The following is a 16,118-nucleotide window of genomic DNA, read 5'->3' on the forward strand; positions in this document are numbered from 1 at the left end:
TTCCTAGTGAACTCTCAGAACCACCTTGCAGTTTTCTGTAGGTCATAAACTATTAAGTGGGATTGTTGTCATATTCAGAAATTTTAATTCTGACCCATTGTTTTCAGAAAATTTATATAAATCATCTTCTTTCCATTTTTTTTCTCCAATTTTTTTTGCTACAGGTATGTTTATCCTTTAATCTTCAAAGCACCTTAGTGGCAACTGGAAGCATGGATACTACAGCCAAGCTATGGGATATAGAGAAAGGAGAAGAAGCAGTTACTTTAAGTGTATGCTTTCCGTCTTTATATTTTTTAAGGTGTTTCTTGCTTTTTTAGTTTTCTGACTGAGATAAATAACAATATACTTCTTAATTTGTGTTTCAAAACAAAGAAAATTGTGTTACCAGGTATGTCGTACAGTGACTGCAATTACAAAACAGATTAAGCAAACTTGAAGGGAATAAGGAATTTATGGTGTTTTATAATAAATACTATTCATCAAAAGACCGATTTTCTCATTTCAGTGACATTACTGTTACAAGTCGGAATGCCTTCCATTACCCACTAAAACATGTTGCTATACTGTAATTTATTGCCTCCTCTGCATTAACATAAAGCAACTTTGAGAACATTAAGGTCATAAGCTACATCTTTATGGGTCTTCTTCCTGAAAAAGTAAGCAGAGGAAAGTTATCCCGATATCTCTAGATGTAATTTCTCTTTGCTTTATATGGCATGCCAGGATTCCATGGATTCAGTGTTTTGGCCAGAGCTGCTAAGTTTCCATACATCTCTCTCACACAAATTCTGCATAATGGGCAGTGCATAAGCTTCTTTCTTTGGTGTATGTGACCTATAGAGCGGGGGAGGCAGTTCCTCCTCCTTGACTTTCTCTCCCTCAGAGCCCTAAGCAGAGGAAGGAGCAGTGGAAGAGATGGACCTTCAGCTTCCAAGTATGCTTACGGTCATTTCTCCAAGTGTCTGCACCAAGGCCAATGACAAGCTGTACTGTAGTTTTCTGTAAATGATTCAGATTCATCTGATTTCAGTATGTGTTGGTGAACAAATGTGATTCTGTTTAAAGTAGATATGGAAAAGACCAGTGACATGTCTGATTCATTATCTGTCATTGCAGGATTGCTCATGCACTTTACTGGTTAGTGCTTAAGTGATGTGCCTGATTTTTGCAGCTGTTGGGATATTGCCTATTCCACAGCCCAGTAGACCTTTCTGTCAAAATTGTGATATACTGGACAAGGCAGTAACTAATATGTTAAAGCATTATAGAGGGATTATGTAACAATACAAATAAAATTTCTTTGATTTTTTTAATGCTACTGAAAAAGCTACCTATTGAACTAAGTCTGGAAAAAGTCTTATTTACATTCTCATACTCCTTTTTTAAAATCCTCTCAGGGGCACTCAGCAGAAATTATTGCGTTGTCTTTTAGCACCACAGGAGATAGGATTATCACTGGCTCCTTTGACCATACAGTTGCAGTGTGGGACGTTGGCACTGGCAGGTACTGAAGTATTAATAAATGTCATTTTGTGTTTCATGTTTTAATGACAAATGAAAGGGAAAATGTTAAGCCAAGAATTACAGACCTTGCACTTCTACTTCTTTTTGGGTAGGCATTCCTTCATCTTTCCTTTTCTTACTTCTGCTCCCTTTCTTCTTCTGAAAAGGAATCCTGCTCACCAAATGATTTTCTGTGCAAAAGGTTTAGATTTTTATTCTAAATTTCCATTTTCTTATGAACACTAAGGAGGCAGATGGAATGGAGTGATCCTGTGTTTTTTACTAGGGAATTCTCTAAACAGGAAGATATTTTATYAGTATGGAAACTCATGATTTGGAAGGTGTTTAGATTTTTTAGATGAAACAGACTGTTTAAATAAAAAGAAAATGTATGTTATGTCATAGGAAATTGGTCTGGTCACTTTGTCTTGAAAAAACGTAGAGGGTTTGTTTTCCTTCTCACACTGCTTTATGTCAGTATACATTTATAAAGAGGAGAAAATTTGGTCACTCTGACTGCAGAGAACAAAATGTCTTGATTATGATGCCAACAAATAATAATGTAGTAGCTAAATACTAGCTGGTTATATTATCCTGACAAATCCTCTTGTTTTTCAACTGGAAACTCAGTATAAATGGAATACTGTAATAAAATGGTTGCCCTGATTACTGACAAAGTAATTTATGAAGATAAAGATTCTATTAAATTTCCAGAGAAGATGTCTGTCTTTGTGAGAACAAGGGGAATATCTCTGTAATTAATATATGAAGGGAAAGTGTATGCATAGTGATATCTTGGAATAATGAACTTAATGTGTATCGCTTCAAAACCAGAGTAATGTTATTAAAAAAGGTAATGTACACATAGTTTATCATTTAGGGCTTGATGCTGTAAGCTTTGAGCAAATACAACTTAAGCAGTTTCATGTTTGGCATGGCTAGGAGACACTCACTCAGCAAAYTGGGCCTTTGGATTCAGCACTGCTGTTCAGCCTGCTGTTCTTGCACATATGTTTGTTGGAAAACTGCTTCTTCTTTCATTGTCTCGTCTGGACCCGTAGTGAAGTCAAAGTCTTAGGATTTTCATGTTGCATTCTTTTTTTCTAAGAAATGACTGTGAACTTCACATCAGGATCAAATAGCAGGAAGTGGAATATAAAGGAGGAAATTGTTTAAACACTAGTAGCTCTGGTAGTTAGCTGGTGGGCAATGTAATCATGCCAGGGTCAGCATGCAGCCTTTGAGATGGCAGAGAGTCATGTGCACGTTTAGTAATAGAGAAAGGTTGCAGTTAAGAAAGACTTGTGAGCAAATCACACTTTGCTGAATTCTGCTTCAGGGAAATTTGCAAAAATCTTGTATGTGGGGTTGTGCGTGCTCTTTCCTTTCACTGTATCGAATAGATGAGAAACATTGCTCTGCAAATACGACTGTGATGGTTCCAGATCCTTTCAGTTTTGCTGGCTGACTTTGATGAACGCCTATGTTCCTCAGTTTTTTTCTGAGAGCTATCCAGAAGTGTCCTGAGGGAGCTGAAGTAGGGACAAGAAATTTAAATCTCAGAAGGTTCAAGATTCACATCAAAAATGTTTAAAATAAAAAAAAAGGGGGGGGGAAATATATGAAAGTGTATTTCATCAATAGTTTTGGCAATGACAAATGCAGTCAGCTATGGTTCATTAGAAGGTGTTTTCAGAGCTTCATTTGACAGATTTAACAGCCTGTAACTGGGATCAGGAGTGGGGGACACCAGAACACTGTGAGAGAGAGAGTTTCTTCTTTTTTACAATTGTGGTGCAAATACTAGAGCATCTACATATTAAATTTCACTATTCATGAATATTTATACCAGTAATACTTGTGGAAATTGAAGACTAAAGAAGCATGACTGAACCTTAATTTTTTTCTTAATTTAAATGGATAAGTTTTATGGTATTTCACAGCCCTATTATACAGGCTTTTCCTAATTGCRTATCTCTTAATTCATGGTTTCTGTGAGACAAGTTGCACACATTGCTATTCCTTCAGCTTGCTGATTGGAGTTTTAGCAGGTTGAAGATTGGACTGCCTTTTCAAAATTTGGAAATCAAAATGTTTGTCATGATTAGGTATTAGGATTGTAATAACAATAACAGCAGTCTTGATGGCCAAATAAAATATTCACAAAATTAAGAAGTTTTTCACTGTTACTGTTTTCTGTTTGTTGATTTTTTTTTTACTTTAAAAAGGTCTGTACAATTACAACAGACTCACATTGTTAGAAATTAGAAGAAGTAATTTTATAAGATGACATGAGCATAATCAAGTTTTTGTTATAAACAAATAGAAAATTCATTTGCTCAGGAGTTTTGCATTGTGATCTGTTCATTCAGCGTATATGTTAATTTAGCTCTCCTATATCTTATCCAACTAATAACATTTCAGTTACTTAAATGCATTTAGTTGTTTTTCTAGTCATTACTTTGTCCATTACTTAAAACTGTTTTCTATTAATGATATGGTAATATTAGAACTGTAATAATATCTTAAGTTACTAATCCTTTAATATGTCTATCAATTAATCTTTTTTGGAGTTCACTGCTTTATAGGCCATTAATTCATACCAAACGCTAATGGCTAATTGTACCTCTCTATTCAGCTAAAGCTGATTGAAGAATTTAATGGAACTAGCATTGTCAGTCCTTGTGCAGCAAGAAGTTTAGCATTAATGAGGATTAGAAGTCATATTTCAGCTTTGCCCTCATTTGTCAGTTACTTGAGTATATGCTCAAATTAAGTACCTGATTAATCTCAGTTGATCTGCAGTGGATTTTATAAAAAGATTTAGATTAAACACATCAGTGATACAGAATTTGAAAGATATACTGTTTGCAATTTGTTGAAATAGGATACTGGGAGATTAACGTGGAAGAACTTGCTGTTTGTACTTTGGATGTAGATGAATAAAAGAAATCTGTTTCTGGCATTACCAAGTCATAACATTTCACTGGGAATACATTCATTGAAATGCTTGTTAAAGAGAAGAGAGGACTCTTCCATTTTACTCCTTATTTCTTCTCTGTATCAAAGAGAAAAAATGGAGGTGATGTACTAGAGTCTAAATGAGCGGCATCACTCCACTTAAGCCCTTTAATGGATAAAACAGTGATGATTGGACCCCTTAATTATACCATCTTACAAGCTTGCTTATAAATACRTGTCTGTATCAAAATACACACTAAAAATGTTAATTTTCTTTTTTTTTGTTAGGAGGTTACATACTTTAATAGGTCACCGGGGAGAGATTAGCAGTGCACAGTTCAACTGGGACTGCTCTCTCATTGTCACTGGATCAATGGACAAAACGTGCATGGTAAGGAAGTGAAATATGGACAGGCCACTCCTGTATAAGATCTCTCTTGCTGCAACAAGTAATTTATTGTCAGATTTTACGTAGAATATGGTGAATCCCTGTAGTTCTTGTTACAGATTCAGAAAAACATTGTAGCTTATTTAAAAACCTTTTCTATAAATTAGCTGAGTGGTTTGTAAGGTTACCCGGTATAGCTAAACTAGAAGGCATGTTTTGGAATGCCATTACAACTCATTTATTGCTTTAGTAGCAAAGAGAAAGGAGGACTATTTTGCAGGTCATGTCATGGAATCTAACTCAGGGGTAATTGCTTATTGCTTCTTGTGGCACAGCCATCAAATGTGACTTTTGGCAGGTCAGGAAGAGATAGGTTTTCAGTAAAAATACCTGTGATTTTGAGTGCTAAATTGCGAAAGGTGTACATTTCAATGGTGAGAGTTTGTCTACCCTTATCTGCACATCACTGAAACAGAACTGAGGTGGAGGTGCTCAGAAGTTCTGCAAATTTGGTATACTAGCATTTAGAGTAGAGCACCCATATTTATAGCATCCTTTATTTTGCCCTCTACAGAACAGATGAAGCTGTAATATTTCCAAATCCAACTCTTCAYGGTTTATTGTAGAAGAAGTTGTTACTGTGAGGGTGGAGTTTTGCTTATTAGAATCAGAGGAGGAATGGGGGAATCCAGCATCTGACATACTTCTGAGGTCCAAGCCCACCATGTCACGTGTAAAACCTGAATAGCTTGAAAGACATTCCACAAGATGAATTACTGGAGTCTCATCTGAATAAATACCTTTGTGTGTGGTATCACAGAACTAAAATAAATGAGAGGTTGTAACAGCTAGATTTACGAAAAAGAAAGGAACTAGGAAAGCAAAATAAATTCCAGGTGTTTAGTTTTGACTAAGATGGGCACAAGAGGGAGTGAATTGAACTAATTTGATGGGCTTCACTTGCTAGATCCCACACGTTGTATATTATTACCCTTGACAAAGGTATCGTCTCTTTATTAATTAGCTACTGCTTTTCCTTCTTTTTAGGTAATGTAAGCAGATTGTAGTAATTGAGATAGATACTGATTCTTTTGCTGAATTTGATTTTTCTCTCTGATAGCTTTTTTACTGTATTTTTAGAATTCTTTTCAGCTCAGTTTCTACTGAAGCTTTCTCATCATCTGCTTTATATAAAAATATATCTTTTGTAACTGAAAGAGCTGGTATGTATAATTCATTAAAGAATTTACAATTAAAAGCAAAACCTAGGAGCTTTTTATATGAGCTTATTCATTTCAGTGAAGCCCAGTTAAATAAGATATATATTTTTAAATCTCGTTTAATCAATACTCCAAAATACAAAATATATCAGACTGCATTAAACTCTAAGCAGTGACTCTTTATTAATTTATATCCAGGTTTCACATTAATACATCTAGCCAGACATCAGAAAGGCTCTATACATGTCACGTTACTGATCAGCTAGATACCTATCAAGGAAATTAGTCAAAATAAGCACAAGAATTACTTTTATTTACCTGTAGTAGTTTAGATGGTTTATTTATTTATTTTTATGCATCTGCAGCTGTGGAACGCTATGACTGGGAGACATGTAGCAACTTTAACAGGTCACAGTGATGAAATATTGGATGTCTGTTTTGATTATGCTGGCCAGCGTATTGCAACTGCCTCTGCTGATGGTAAGTGAAGTGATTTGGATTGGGACCGCTATAAGGATTGCAATGGTAGTGTAAAAACACATTTGACCTTTTCCTTTGGTTTTGCTCTAAGTGGAGCTTGATCAAAGCAGAGGTTCGTGACTTGAAACTACAGATCAAGCTATGTTTGTTCCATTATAGAAAGTTAGCATTAAACTTAAGAAGGTTTCCCCAGTGAAAATTTTCATATTTCACACATTAATCAAATCAAAACATCTTTCCCCTTTAACTTCAAGCTTGTAGGGAAATAATTCTCTCGTGGCTGGAACTATGTTTAAAAAATATAGGGAGGTAGCTTTTGAGTGAAGTTTGGCTTAAGCAGCTCAAATTTAGGCTTAAATGAAAAAGGTGGCTGAAAGTTTAGTAGTGGATTTGCTACTAGATCTTCCTAATACACAGCAAGAGAATGCACAGTAAAGAGCTAGTGAAATAAGCAGTTTTGTTTTATTATTGGTATGCAGCAAATTTTGTATGCTTATTATTTTTTTATGAATCACAATAAATAGCTTTCTGTATTTACCTGCACAGCATTTTATTATAGCACATAATGATGATACCTTTTTTTTTTTTTTTTACATACTTACTTAGTGTATTGATTCTGCACTTTCAGGAACAGCATACCAGACTAGATGGGGGGACACTACTTGGATCTGATTTGCTAAGTTAAGACATAATACAATGTAAAAAGCTTCTTGAAATACAATAACTAGCTTATAATTAATAGCTTATTAAATACAACAAGTATCTGAAAGGTCATGAAAGCTTTCTGAATACAATGTAAAAAGCTTTCTGAAATTACAGACTAAAGTGGTCCTTGTTCAAAGTGGACATTTTGCAAGTTTCACTGCAGAAGCCATTATGAAGTTAACCTTTTCCAACCATATTACAGATACTTTTTGATACCCTTTTTCCTTGGGGAAAACTAGTAAGATAGCCATCTACTTCTGTTGAAATCAAACCTGAAGATGAGGCCCTTCCGGCCCTATTAAAATGTTCTTATTGAAATACATGCCTCAGCAGAACAAGCACAAATGGATTTTTATCTTCTACAACAGGATCAGGAAGAGTTTATAATGCAGAAACAAAAATGTGCATTGCAAAGATAGAAGGGCATCAAGGTGAAATATCAAAGGTGAGTTGTATGATTTGCACTCTTTCTTATTAATTTCTATGTGACATCCAATCCACCAGTTATTCCACAACACGGGAAGAAGGTTAAAGAATAAGCTAAGTTTTTTAGTCTCTTGATGACATCTTAAGGCTATTGCCTTCTGAGACTTTTGCCATCACCCTCTTCTCTTGCTTTCACTAGATCTACTCCTCTTTACTCTTTTTCATTTCTYTGCATGCCTGATTATGGAAAGGAACAGAAAGACCATATTTCTGTGGCAAAATACATGGTGGGACTATTTGTACAGGGGAATTGGAAGCCTAAAGCCCATTTCAAAAACCACTTGGTTATGAGAAGCATACTCATGTACTTCACTGAATTTTCTGTCCAGCTCAATTTTCAGTGCCAAAGTTCAGTTCCAAAGGCATTTAGTTACTTCTGGTTTTTTAAATTTTAATTAATATCAATAAGTAATTAAATTATTAATTAGTTTTAAAAAAATTTGTTATTTAATCCTTGTAACTTTTCCTCATTCTTTCAAATGGTTAGTTTTCATTAGCTCTGAGGCTAGTGTGCTAAGTCTGTGCTACTTTCTGTTTGATGCTTTTTGTAAATGAAATACTAATATTTTGAAATTAGAATAGTTCTTCATAAACAAAACTCTCACTCTTTCTTTGTGTTGATTATAATTGCTCTAATGAGAGAATATTAAGTTCAGAAGGGCTAGTCTTTCCTCACCTAAAATATTCTGTGCAATACTTCACACTCACTGTGTGCTGAGGAATGCAGTCAACATTTGCTGAAATGTGGAAGGGTTACAGGCAGTATCCATCGGGGTCTTTAGTGCTGGCATGGATTTCTTTGCTGGAAGTGAGAATTTGCTGATCTGGGAGCATTCTGAAAAGTCAATCTATTTCTGCAGATGTTCTGCATGGCTGTGATCACTTGGGAAAGTTATTGCTTGAAAATTTGATTTCTGAGGAGTGGGCATTTTGCCCTCAGTAATTAAGCAAGATTGCATTATATAATACACCTGSTATTTTCTGGTTAGTCATATAAAAATATATGTGTTTAACTGGAAATGCATGCAAACTTGGCAATGAACGTTTAGCAAAATATGAAGACATCTTACAAAATAAGTTGCCTTCAGTGGGAATTTGAATATTACAGAGACATTGTTATTTAGTGTAGAACTCTATAAAATATGTATTTTACATAGGAATAATGACATTTAAATAAAGTTGTTACCATTGTAGAGCAAATGTGATCTGGTGGGATAATATTCTAAAGTCTTGGTCCTGTAATGAGGTCAATGTGGATAGATCTTTGTACATATACAAAATTTCCAGCCATAAAAGTTTTCTGGGGTGATTCTAGTGATATACTATACTTAATATTAGCTGAAAAATGAAATGTAAGAGTTGCTGACTTTTGGTTTCATGTTTTAATCACTAGACATGCTTCCTTTTCTAGGCATACTGACAAATAATATCACTCTTCTATTTTTTTTAAAGATATGTTTCAACCCTAAAGGCAACCGTATACTAACAGCCAGCTCTGATAAAACTGCTCGACTCTGGGATGCTGCTACTGGCCAGTGCATTCAGATATTAGAGGGTCACAATGATGAAATATTCTCCTGCGCTTTCAATTACAAAGGCAATATAATCATTACAGGTAACTAATGTTCTCCAAAGTAGATTTTCTCTTCATTTTTTAGAATCTTGTATTTTAAATCTTGTTATTCAAAAATTTATAGAGTCTGAAAGATGTCCTGGGACCACATCTCAAATGCAGGTACCAACAGTGTCTCAAAATATAGTCAAGAAAAGCTAGAAACTCACTTTGGAACTGAGGCTTAAGTGAGTACTGCCACGATCAGATTTGGGTGGAGGCATAGGCATACCCTGCCAGCAGTCCTGTGGTCATGTACAAGCTGCAGACCACTTACTAAGCCATGTTCTCACGCTGCATTGCAGTGAGGGAGCTCTGGATGCGCAAAATGCAAAGTTTCTTAAATGGGAGCAAACCTTTTGTGTGTTTGGCACTGTGCTCTGTTCAGGTTTCATTCACTTCAGACACAGGAAGTCCTGGGAGTGGGAAAACACATGAACAGAGTATTTGTGATTGTTTGCTTGGATCTTTTGGCTGAACCACCAGAATATGGGGTGCAGGATGATCTCAGCTAAAAATATCACTGCAGGTCCTGCTGTTTCTTGCTACTAATGTGCAGAAAAGGTTTGTTTCTCTGGATCTTCTGCATTCCAGATAGCTGTTGATTTAAGTTTTGTCAGAAATGGGTGAGTTATACAATATAGCCAAAGTATTCCCTCACAATGTGTCCTTATTACTAGGGAGCAAGGATAACACCTGTAGAATATGGCGCTGACTGAAGATAAGGAATGATCCAGTTTGGTACGTGCCTTGACCAACATCATGAATTTCATAGTCAATAAAAACTAGTTTTTCAGATCTGTTTTCTTTTATCCTCTTTGTTGGGTTTCAGCTTTGCTGAAGTAGACAAGTTACCTAGATTTTGACAGGTTTGAGTTCACTGACATCTGCTAGATGTAGAATCATGGAATAGTTGAGGTTGGAAGGGACCTGTGGAGATCATCAACTCCAACATCCACTACTCAAAGCCAGGTCAATTAGAACAGGTTGCCCAGGGCTGTGTCCCATTGGGTTTTGAATATCTCCAAGGATGGAGACTCCACAACCTCTGTGGGCAACCAACCTGTTCCAGTGTTCAATCACCCTTACAGTAAAAAAAAGTTTTTTCTCATGTTTAAATGGAATTTCCTGTGTTTCAACTTGTGCCCATTGCCTCTTTTCCTGTTGCTGGATACCACTGAAAAGAATCTGGCTCCATCTTCTCAGTTACCTGATTGTGAATGAATCCAGTAGGCTGGCCCCACTTATTTGTGTGCACTGCTTTTAATAAAAAAATAGCTTTCTCAAGTGTGAAAGGGATGTTGTTATGCATCTGCTCTAGGTACTGTGTAATTTTTTTTTGTTGCACAATAAAGGATTGTGTTAAAAAGCCAGTTATGTTACTTGTAATACAATGTCCGACTTGGTATTTTGGGGGAAAAACATTAGCAATCATTTGTGAACTGCACTACTATTAACTACCACATGCAGTAGTTAAACTCTCACTCCCTCCCCTTTCACGCTTGCCCACCTCTTTCCATTAATTTCATTCCTTTCTATGCATTCCTCATTCTTCCATTTTTACCTGAGGTTAAAACCAAATTGTGTGGTGACACCAACTTTGAATCCTGGCCAAAAGATTATGGCTCACATGACAAAACAGCACAAACCAAAGATTTGGAGCCAAGGATCCATAAACTGAGCAGTGGCAGGGGAACTTATGCCACACAATGAAATCCCACCCAGGCTTATCTGTCTCCAGCAATTGCCAAGAGGCTTCACCTGGGCAGCGCTCTCCCCGCCTGCCAGCCCAGCACCTGGAACTGTGGCTGCTCTTTGCCGGGGGTAGCAAAGGAGCAGAGCCTGGCTGGTCAGTCCCAGCACTGGTGGAGGGATGGATGAAGAGGCAAGGAGCGCAGGGCTGAGTGAGCTGTGCAATGGGTGAGATAGTGACGGAGAGAGAGAAGGAAGTGGGTGGCAGAGAATACAGTTGAAGGTATTTGTATTGCGTATTTCTGAGTGGTTATATATTTCTCAAATTTAATATGAAGTTACTAATGCTGGTGCATTCTGACTCTGAGTGCTGGCTCACTTTGTCATGTGTACAGCAAGGAACAAAATTGCCTCTTGTCACTTGAGAAATGTCCTGGTCACTCTAAGTAGAGCTGTCTTGTGGGAGAACTTGGCAGTGTGCTGCAGATCATTCAAGGTTAAACCTTTACCAATAGGTAAAGTGGTGGATGTTAGTATTACAGTAATGCTTGTAGTGTTTCCTTCTGTCTTGCATAAAGACTTCTGGCTCCACCAGAGCATCTTGGTAATCCTGATTTGAACGGGGCAGGAAGAGCCGTGTAGTTCTGTCTGTGTCATTTTAGAACTGCCCAGTGCCCCGAGATAAATTTGCACCTGTACGTAGAGATGAGAGAGAGAGATGATTTCTGTTTAGCAAAAATGGAGGAAAACTAGTATGATGAAATGTGCACAAATACTATTAAATAGTTAAAAACTGAAATTTGACCTTCCATGAAACCATCATAATGTAAAAAATTCTCTGGACTGCAAATAGGAGGTAGATTTTTGCCTAATCTTTCAGGTTGTGATCTTTTCTGTTGTCTTTTCCCTTGTGATTTTTCTCTTATGCTATGCTGGTGATTAAGTGAATCAAACGTGTAGTAGATTTGGCTTCTAGCTCTTCTCATCCTATTTTTATGACAAAATGGCAAGCGAGTTGAGGTCTCATAGACTAAACATTCGACTGAGAGTCAGGCTCTCTGGGTTCAATTTCTGGCTTTCCCTGGATTCCCTGAGTGAATACGAATAGAATGGCTTTTCAGTCTAAGGTATCCAGGTTTCTTGCTCAAATGTGCAATACTTGCATGTTGGGGTGATGCACAGCACTGCTGAAAAGCACGCTGACTTGGTGGCTTGTAAGAAATTAAATCATACTCTAGGTACCATCATGTAAATGCTTCGCTGCTAGGCTCCCTGCACCTTGGTTTACCCATTACAGTATCAAGCTGACTCCTTTCTCTAATTCCATTTCAGCCCTCAAGACCAAAATTGCATGCGTGTGCGCTGTAACTCTATTGTCTGSTGCCATTTTGGTCTTACCCAAACGTGGATTCTGTGCTCCTTGCGCTCTCCAGGTGACCACTGTAATCACTGGGCAGTTGGAGTGGGATGAGGCTCTTGACGTTATCCTGAGGTGCTGGCAACTTGATCCACTGTGACTTTATTGAAAGGCATTACCTTAGGAGACTTCTGAAGTGTGCCTTGGTAGGGACTGTCACTGGGGAAATCAGATTTGCTTTATTGTGTCCCTTAGTCCACTAAATCCTTCCATTATATACCGCTGCAAATATACAAGTCTGTTTTTGTGGGAAAGAAGCCCTCAACTTATTTGTGCCACATAATTTTCCTAGGATGGAACATATGTTTTACAAGACAAGGGCAAGGTTTTCTGTGAAAGTGTGTGACATGTACTTGGACTCTTGACATAAGCTTTTTGTATCTCTTGAAATTCGAATTCTTTCCTGAATATGTGAGGATAATAATACTCATGCCCACCCATGTTTTAAAAGTGGCATTTAGTGAAAACCTCCTTTCCAGTTGCATGTGATCACTTGTGCTTCCTGGGGATGTAGTGAAAGGATATGAAATATATCCTGCATGGTTGTATTTTCCAGTTGGCTGCACTTTACTGTCTCATTTTCAGCAGAAGTTGGGAGAAGGGCACGGTACTGCACAGCTAAACCTGTTTTTGCTACAAATCTTTTYAATTCGTTTGCTAGCCCAGCTGCCTACTTTAACTGTCCGTCCTGCTAAATGCTTTACAGCTACAAGCTATTTTCTGAGGGCCGATTCCTAGTGATGACAATGGCTTTAGAGTGGGCTTGAAAAATTAAAGCTAGTGGTATTAGGAGTTTGCTCATAGTTACCAAAGGTAAGGAATGGGTCTGGCTTGAATTAAATTTCTTAAATTGGCTCGTGCAGAAGTGCTTTCCCTCTCTGCTGGAGATTTTATTTATGACATAGCTCACGTGGGCTGTTCGTTTCAGTGCTGGTGGTTTTTCTGAAGTTCAGACCGGCGGAGGCAGGACCGTGGTGCCATTCCTCTGCCGGCTGTCGTGTGGCCCTGCGTGAAATCAGACAGGGGAAACAGTAAAATCAGCCTCTCCAGAAAAGTTACCTGCTGAATTTAATAGGATAACTGTAAACAGGTGACAATTTTTATCATGAACCACTATAAAATGATTAATTTATTGATGGTGTTATGAGAATCTTTAATGTTAGCATGAAAGAAGATTATAGTTTTTCAGATTATAGTTTAATGGAAAATTATAGTTTTTCAGTTTCTAATGATCCCAACATTAAAAGCATCCYGAACAAAACCAAACTAAAAAAATAAGTTTTTAAATACTTATTTTTCAATAATACTCTGCTACCACGGAGTTATTCTCTTATGTTTGAGCTCATGTATCTGCAGGCCAGAATGTGCTCTTCATTGGGGCGGGCAGCAGTGCTGACAGGGGGGAGGCACCTTCCTCTGACCTCCGTGTACGGAGCGGGATGGTGGGGGCGGCAGCGCTGGGGTGCTCCAGCGTGGCCCCGCTCCCTTTCCGGCAGCAGCTATAAGCAGATGCTGGGGCAGATGTGACTGCTGCTCCCATGGGCAGCCTCTGGTTGCCAGGGGATCTCCTGAGCCTCACGGGGTTTGTCTGTTTAGTAAACCATGGTGCATCTTTTTCAAGTGCTTGTCCAGCCTCCACTTGAACCTAAAAGTTTTGCATCCGCTTATTTGATAAAAATGCCACCTCTTCTTGTTTGTCTTGAATCTGGCTCCTCCAACTTGCTTTTCACGGGTCCTAGTTCTTGTACTGGCCAGGGCAGTGAGCAGCCACCCGCTCCACGCTACTCATGATTTTAAAGACCTCTATCACGCTCATGTTTAAGCAGAAAGGCTGAACTGCACATACCTTACTCTCTGCGATGTTATCTGAATTTGCATGTAGTAGGAAGTTTTAATTTCTGTGTATTTAAAATTGACTATAATTTTTTCAGCATTTTTGGTGGTGGACTCTTCCTGTTCTGATGTACTCAGCTAACCTAAGTGGTAATTTCCTGTTCTGTCTAGCAATAGAAAAACCTTTACACCCAGGTAGTCGGGCAGTAAATATCTGTGCAATATCTGTGGCCACCCCCCCCCCCACACACACCTTTTGCAGGTAGTGAAAGAAGGCTAGAGTAAGTGCTGGTAGGGGTTTGGTGCACTGGAGTTACTCTGGGGCTAACTCTGAGGGGCCACGAACACCCAATTCCTCTTAACTTCTGCAGTTCCACCATGAAATAATGACTGGCCTCACGTCGCTTGGCTGAGCCGTGGAGCCTGAGCACAGCCCTGCCTTCGGAAGTGAGCTGAGCCCTGCAGCTCGCCCTGACCCGTTTCGGGCAGGGCCGCGGTCAGGGTTCTCTTTCAGAAGCAGTAGCTTTGACAAGCTACAGGGACAAAATCCACCTATTATTAAATTGGTCAAATAAAACGTATCGCGTTCATGAACTTCTTTTAGAAAGACAAAGAGGACACACTTTAGAACATAAATTTATTTTTGAATAAATTGCAACATTAAGAACTACTGTACAGAGGAACGGCATCACACTGTTACAACTCAGTCATGATATTTGTGCTTTGTAGGATAAGTAAACATTTATTCTATCACAGCAAAAATTTGTATACTGACAGCTAACTAGATTTGGTTTAAAAATAAATACACTTTCCCATTTACTAACTCAAACAGAGCACTTTCAGTCTATAATACTTAGTGCTTTTTACTAAGTTTCAGCCTCAGAAATGCTGAGCACTCAGAGTTACCGCACGGGTTAGTGGGAGTTCAGCAGTTCTTAGGAACAGGCCCAGGGACTGCATGGTTAAATTTAGTGTGTGCAAGAAGTTGACCTTTATCTTGACAGTAAAGTGACCTTCGCTGTTTTGTATATACTGCAGAGCAGATGTAGAATTAGCTGTATTATTTCATCTCCTGTGTTAGATTTTTGATTCACTGATGATTTGCATTTCTTAACAAATGAGTGTGAGGGAATCGTGCAAGTTTAGGAATGGGTTTAATGATAAAATTGAGACTATGGCTCTTTTTCATAAATTATTTAAAACTACTTCAAAATCTCCAAAAATATTTAGTGCAAAAGGATAGTTTTTTTCAAGAAATATTACAGAAGCAAATACTGTTATAAGGAAAATAAAACATCTCTTAAATATTTTATTGGGAAAGGCAGGCAGATTTTCTATTACATGGGTGTGTAAAGACAAAAGATAAATATATTTTCAAAGAAATTGCGGAAGAGTTTTGATGTGATAAGTTATATTTATCATTAAATTCAAAACCAATCTCTTTGGCAGAGTCAAAAGAATGTATCATTAAGTGCATGAAACATCATCTCAACAAGAAGATACCATAGTTATATTTTATCAAACAGTTATATAAATGTTACAGTAATGTGAACTATCATATATAACCCAAACATTTATATCCAAAATGAACAATTATGTGTGCTGAAAGATGTTAACAATCATTTTGTTTTCTTGTAAGTTATAAAAACTAACATGGCTAAAGTTTTTATTTATGCCAACGTAATTCTCTTTTGGATGTTTATTCTTCCTCTCTTATTAACAATTTATTTGATTAAACTGAAATTAAAATAGTATTTATTTTTCCAGTGCTTTTAACCAGCACATAGTGCTTTACATAGAAGCACTTTAAATAACAAA

The 16,118-nt window shown here is 37.5% G+C and overlaps 1 protein-coding gene across 1 annotated transcript in view; it reads left to right on the forward strand.

The window, feature by feature from the left end:
- The window catches only part of DAW1 (dynein assembly factor with WD repeats 1), a 29,006-nt gene extending 18,866 nt beyond the window's left edge, over window positions 1-10,140 (forward strand). The window contains exons 8-14 of the mRNA XM_026087024.1: window positions 165-272; window positions 1,401-1,507; window positions 4,756-4,858; window positions 6,441-6,555; window positions 7,629-7,705; window positions 9,199-9,361; window positions 10,039-10,140. Of these exons, the coding sequence (XP_025942809.1) occupies window positions 165-272; window positions 1,401-1,507; window positions 4,756-4,858; window positions 6,441-6,555; window positions 7,629-7,705; window positions 9,199-9,361; window positions 10,039-10,073 (708 nt within the window). The 3' untranslated portion in view covers window positions 10,074-10,140. The remainder of the gene's footprint in view (window positions 1-164; window positions 273-1,400; window positions 1,508-4,755; window positions 4,859-6,440; window positions 6,556-7,628; window positions 7,706-9,198; window positions 9,362-10,038) is intronic.
- Window positions 10,141-16,118: the final 5,978 nt, after the last annotated feature.

Source organism: Apteryx rowi, unplaced genomic scaffold (assembly GCF_003343035.1).
Source record: "Apteryx rowi isolate R43461 unplaced genomic scaffold, aptRow1 scaffold_70, whole genome shotgun sequence".
NCBI lineage: Eukaryota > Metazoa > Chordata > Aves > Apterygiformes > Apterygidae > Apteryx > Apteryx rowi.